The sequence below is a fragment of the Crotalus tigris genome, unplaced genomic scaffold (genome assembly GCF_016545835.1).
Source record: "Crotalus tigris isolate CLP2741 ecotype Arizona unplaced genomic scaffold, ASM1654583v1 scf7180000023625.2024221, whole genome shotgun sequence".
NCBI lineage: Eukaryota > Metazoa > Chordata > Lepidosauria > Squamata > Viperidae > Crotalus > Crotalus tigris.
The window spans coordinates 867930-873929 of record NW_024100087.1 but is presented as its reverse complement, the minus strand read 5'-3'; the positions used below and the strand labels follow the sequence as shown (position 1 = coordinate 873929).

Sequence of the window (6000 nt, the reverse complement as noted above, 5' to 3'; positions counted from 1 at the left end):
GGGTTTTTTTGCACACATAAAATCCGTTTTTCTTATTTATGAATTTCATTTCTGAAATGGTGCAGAAAAACTACATAGTTCAAAACATCTTTGGTTTTAATGGGTGGAAAATGGCATAACTTCAAGAGGAAGGAACAAATCACCTGCAACAGTTTCCATATTTTTGAAGATCTACATAGATATCATGACCCACCAGACTGAACATTTAACTCTGCATAAACCTACTAGTGAAATTATAATTTTTGGTTATTTATGATTAATAACTAAAAATAGCCACAAGTTTAAGGTAACTACCTCTGTTCAAAGAAACAGCTCGCCTGTTTGGACAGATTTCCACAGGCAAATCCTTTGGTTTATTTAGATTAGATACAGTATGGATCTTTCTTCTTTATAACCATTTACTAGGAAGTGAATTTCTTTGAATTCACAGCTTTGCCAATTTCATTATTTGTGTCTGAAAATGTTGTGTGGATAGATGTAGCTCATTGTGTGAATGAGGGTATGATTTTTACCACGATGAAACAAAGAATGCCTTCGTTTGTAGGGCGACTGCGGTCCCTGAACTGAGACTTTTATCACAGGACAGCTGCAACTATTACAACTGCCCTTTGTTACTTTAATTGTGCAAGTGGTGGGTGTAAGTAAAGCATAGGACCAATAATGACCCAGAAAGAGCTTCGTCTCAAGCATCCGCCCATTATTAAGTCGCCGACTTTCGTGATCATTTGAGCCGGGAGGAAAAGGAAAGAGACACCCAGGGCCCGCCGTGCCGAGGAGTAGCAGAGTAATCCGGGGTGGGGCTCCAGGCAGGAAGACCACGACCGACTCCAGCGGGGAGCCACGGGGAGAATCTGAGCGCAGGGTGTGGCAGGCCGCGAGAGCGACGCACACTTTCTCCGGCTCTGTCCAATTTCCGTTGCTTCGCGAGTGGCGGTCGCGTCTCGCATCTTCGCCCTCTCATTTTAAGGCTACGGTGCGTATCGGAGGTGGGGGCTGCTTTCCGAGCCCTAGTTAGTTCGGGAAGCTAAAACTGAGGCTAGAAAGTAGCGAAAGGTCGAGCGGAGGAAGCCATTGCGGAGCGTTCTTATTGCTCCGCTTATCGGTCTTTCTATCTCGGAGGCCTTGGCTGAACCCAGCTTGGAGCAACAGGGCGTGGAAAAGTGGCAGGAAAAAGTGCTCGGGCGTTTGCCCGTGGCAGAAAGTTGGGGTTCAGCAGAGACCACCCCGATTTGGAGGGGGTGCCTACTGAGGTACTCCGGAATCGGCACCCCGATTTGGAGGGGGTGCCTACTGAGGTACTCCGGAACCGGAGCTGCTCGGAAGAAACCAAAGAGAGCTGCCCTGCTTTTTCGGCTTTATAGGCTTGTTTCCTGGGTAGCGGTACTTGTTGGCCGCTCTTTCTTTGGAACTCTCGAAGCGTAACCCTGTCCCTCATTTTTCCTTGCAGCTTTTGGTCTTCGCCTAAACAATCCCCGAAGCCATGGCAAAGGTAAGTCCCTCCTTGCTTTCTCCTCGCTGTGTAATTTTAAAACTAACTTGCAAGAGGGCGGAACAAATTTTGAAAGAAGCCGATCAATTCGATGAACATATAAATAAATTGTAACGCTCCCGCCATTTTGCAAGACAATTTTGTGGTGCATTTGTTCAATGAAATTTCTTCACCCACAGCGATCCTTAAACCCCGAAGGGCGACCTGTCATTCATTTGATTCCCACAGCAATTCCTGCGAAATAGTTTTGTTTTTTTTTTAATCCAGTTAGCTTGAAATTCCAAAAGAACGTTTGGCCTTAAGAAAAGAATAACTTTTTAACCCACTTTTCCCCCCCTTAAGTTCTGACTCAACTCTGGTGGCTCTGCTCCCTGCACTTATGACATTTTACGTTAGTATTCCTCAATGTGATATTCTCCAGCTGTGCTGGGACTACAACTCCCAGAATTCCTAGCCAACCAGTTAGCTTTCTTATCGTTTGCCAGCTACTCTGAAGATAAATGACAGGAAATAAGAAATCCCTGTTTGGGGATATAGGACAGTTTCTTCCTCTCTGTTTTTCTTGTAACTCTAGGCTGATTTGATCTGGGCAAATTCATCTAAATATTTAAAGAGGCCAAGTTGGGAACAGGATGATCTCATCCTGCTCAAATGATTCCACGTCAAGCTTTTCTTCCATTTTCCATTCTTTTAGCCAACTTTTTCTTGCACTGCAAATTTTTGGTGTGAGTTGGTATATCTTCTTTTTAGCAGTGAAAAGATGAACCAATAACTACATAATGAATTTCCTTTTCATTCTTTTTGCATTTTTTGCATTTTTGTATTGGATTGGCTGTTCTATATCTTTTTTTTACAAGTCAAATTATTTTTTTGAATATTTTTGAATCAGACTAAATCTGAAGTAAGTTTACAGAGTTTTCTTGAAGTTTGCAAAAATGATAACCTGGAATGTGATGAACTGAGGTCATTCATAGTATGACTCAAAAGTCCCAAATGTCATTTACTTTATAAAAGTTAAATGCTCTAACTTTTAATGCCTGAACTGCTTGATGCTGTTCAGGCATAGCTCACTTCAGATTGTACACTTTCTGGATCCTATGTGGACTTTCTTTAACTTGATGGCCTCCAGATTTTGGTCTACAGTTGTGAAAATTTATATCAACCAACTTGGTTTGTGTTGGGTGGACATTGGCAGTTATAGCTCAACATAAGGGAGAGTTCCAAAGTGAAGATAGCTTTACAAGTGGTTCAACAAATGAACTCCTCTGAACACTTATTGTGTAGATTATGTTAAATGGATCCTAAATTCATTTCATAACCCCAGAGAAATGACTAAGTAGCAAAGAAACTGATTTGAACTGAAATAACTAAAGTATTTCAAATGTATAGCTCTTTGTCTCATCATGTTTTAATAGATTATATAATCTATCTACTTTGATAGATGCAATATGGAACATCTGTCGGTTGTGTTTGCTAAAAAGTTCAGTCACTGAATTGAGGGAATAAAACTGCTATTGGAATGTTTATGAATACGGACGTGGGAATTAGAAACTTTCAGAAATTATAAATAATATTCACAATATAATTTAAAATTATGTTATAAAGCCTGTGTATGAAATGAAGCAATGCATAACTCTGAATTCACATCTTTTCTACCTTCCAATCTTGGTATGTTGCATAAAAATTCTAAAGGGAAGCCAATCTGTGTTGATCTGATTAATTAACAATGATTGCTTTATCATTGTTAATTAGGATGACAATTTACATGAAGGAAGTCATCTTGCCAAGCAAAATGCATGTTTTTTCTTCTTCAGACATGTCTGGCCATGTGAAAAGTAGAGCTACAGAGAGTCCTCTACTTATGACTGTAATTGAGCCCAGAATTATCATCATAAGTTGTGGCAGTAATTAAGTGGGTCACCATATGATCTTGCATGATATTTTGACCTTTTTTGTGGCAGTCTTTAAGTGAACATCACGGTTGTTAAATGAACACAATGGCCATTAAAGGAACTCATTTTCTTCAATGGGTGTTTTTTTGCTTGAAAGTGAAAATAAACACCAGAAATTGTGATCTTATGATCCCAGAATGCTTCAAATGGCCATAAATGCAAGCTAATTGCCAAGTATCCAAAATGCAATCACATGACCACAGGTGATATTGGAGTTGTGGCTATTAGAACTCCAGAACTGGTCATATGCTCTTTGAACGGTTGCTAAGTGACTGGTTGTTAAATGAGGACTACTTGTGTTACCGGCTGGACAATGGGAACATGCAGAGGATCACTTCTCAGTAGATATGATGGGACAAATAGTCTGAAATCTTGATCTATTTTTTTTTCAAATCTTAGATTTCTAATACTCAGCATTGGATTGGAATAGAAATGGAGAGTAGTTTGATAGTAGTTTCAAGACTATTATTTAATACGTTGAAGTAGGAAGTTTAAATAACTAATATTATTTTGGAAGGAAAATGCAGGAAAACCCCTTGTGGGACACTGGTGCCATAGAAACCACAGCTCATGTTCTTCTGTATTGCTAATTCTACAGGGAGATTGACTACCCCCTTTTATTTAAATGTATGGGGTATTCTGATAATCTGTTAAACAACTAAGATCAGTTTATTTCCTTAAAAGTAGCATTATGTGTAAACGTAGGTTACAATTGGTTTTGATAGTTATTGTTAGGAGATAAGTCTATTCTTCTGTTGCTCTGTATTGAATGTATATTTTAATAGAAGTTAAACAACCTCATTTCCCTCCTCCTCTTCTGGACCTAGTGACTTTAATTGTTTTTATCTTTGATCCTTTGCATTTTATAATTTTATATCATTATTCTAGGCAGCCAGCCAAAACAGTTTCGCTTGGCAAACACTCAATTTCTTGGTTTTTTATATGTTTAACTTTGGTAGGGTTGCGATTACTGTATTTTTCCATCTATAAGTCGCACCCTTGTATAAGACGGCCCCCAATTTTCTAAACAAAAATTCAGAAATAAACATTTTAAATATTAAACCACGTCTTTAGTGGCACTTAAAACAAGTGGCCATGCCATCACACAAGGGAGGTGACTTTCTTCAATCAGACGGCGCTCTGCGGGCTTAGTCCCGCCCACCCCCTCAGCTGTCAATCACTCTACTGAGGTGGCTTCCCCGGGCTTCTGATGGCTTCAGCCCGAGCTGCACCGGTGAAAAACGGGTCATAGAAGGTGGCTTCAGTGGGATCGGTGGCATCCTTGGGGCAGCGCGATCCTTCAGCACCAGGTGGCATCTCGGGCCAGCTTTCTCCTCATCCAGGTGGCATCTCGGGTCAGCGATATCCTCCTGTACCAGGCGGCATGGCAGTGGCATGTAAAGAACCCGCATGCCCTGGGCTGCAGAGGTTACCATTATTTTTTCATGTATAAGACGCTGCATTTGTATAAGATGCACCTGAGTTTTGAACAGGGTATTTGCAGGAAAAAATGGCATCTTACACATTGAAAAACACGGTATGTTGTTTTGCTTTTACTATACCTAGAAATGGTGCTTTAATTATTTAAAGTCCTTGGAAGTCTTCTTAAGAAAGGTGTAGTATCTTTTCATGGTTCCTTTTATGCTTTGATCTTAATTTGATACAAATGCCAATATGTTATGACACAAAAGTCATTAATGTTTTTGTATAATTATGTTCTGAATCTTAATATTTTGTATTTTAAAGCAATTCAAGTGGGTATACTTTGCATTTTCTGCCCCAGCAATATTTTTAAAATGAGTGTTAATGGAAATGAAGAAAAAAATGCATTCTTAAATATTTTTCCCCTTTTATAGTACACAAATTTAAAAATGTCTGCCATAAACTAAACAGGACATTATGTAGGTGTTCACAAACAATCATATGAATGTTTTTGAAAGTAGCCTTTTGTCTCTAGTTTTAGTTGCTACTGGAGGATTTTGAAAAAACGCCCAACTACTGGTATTTAGAATTGTTTCCTCAAAGTCTGCTTTCCCATTAAACACACCAGAGAGCTGTTTCTCTCTGTCCATTTTTAAATTTCCTACCCATTTTTTTCTTCACAAAGGGAGAAGGATACAGGATTCCTAACATTTTGCTTTGCAGTCTAGGAAATAGAGTGAGATTTCTAGACAGATGGAAAAGGCTTCTTTTTCTCATCCAATTGTCCTAAAAAAGTTCCCAAAGAAATGAACACAACATCAAGTGGAGGGTCTCCATGCTTCTCCTACATCATGTTTATTTTGGAGATGCAATATTCAAAGAAATCCATCAAAAATAAAATGGGGTATGAGAAATGGGTATGCCAGTAATGTAATCTTTCAGTCTTAACTGCAGTTAAGATAATCTTATATATGCTTAGTCTTATGTTACATTGTAGTGCCATTTCCTGATATCTAGAATAACTTCCCTTCTACATTACATTATTTACCTGCTAATTTGTAATTGGAGTTTTCTTAACCTTCACTTCTAACAATATTGTTTCCATAGTAGCTGCAAATAGGAAATTGTTTATGTCGT

General features: G+C 38.9%; 1 protein-coding gene across 2 annotated transcripts in view; it reads left to right on the top strand.

Moving 5' to 3' along the window:
• The first annotated feature begins 698 nt into the window (after positions 1–698).
• ANXA5 (annexin A5) overlaps positions 699–6000 on the top strand; it is a 37217-nt gene continuing 31915 nt past the window's right edge. The window contains exons 1-2 of one of the 2 annotated variants that reach the window (XM_039320178.1): positions 699–973; positions 1448–1489. In XM_039320178.1, coding sequence (XP_039176112.1) covers positions 1481–1489 — 9 coding nt within the window. In that variant the 5' untranslated portion in view covers positions 699–973; positions 1448–1480. Of the gene's footprint in view, positions 974–1447; positions 1490–4669; positions 4979–6000 lie in introns of those variants that run through there. The other variant, XM_039320176.1, reaches the window with a different exon arrangement.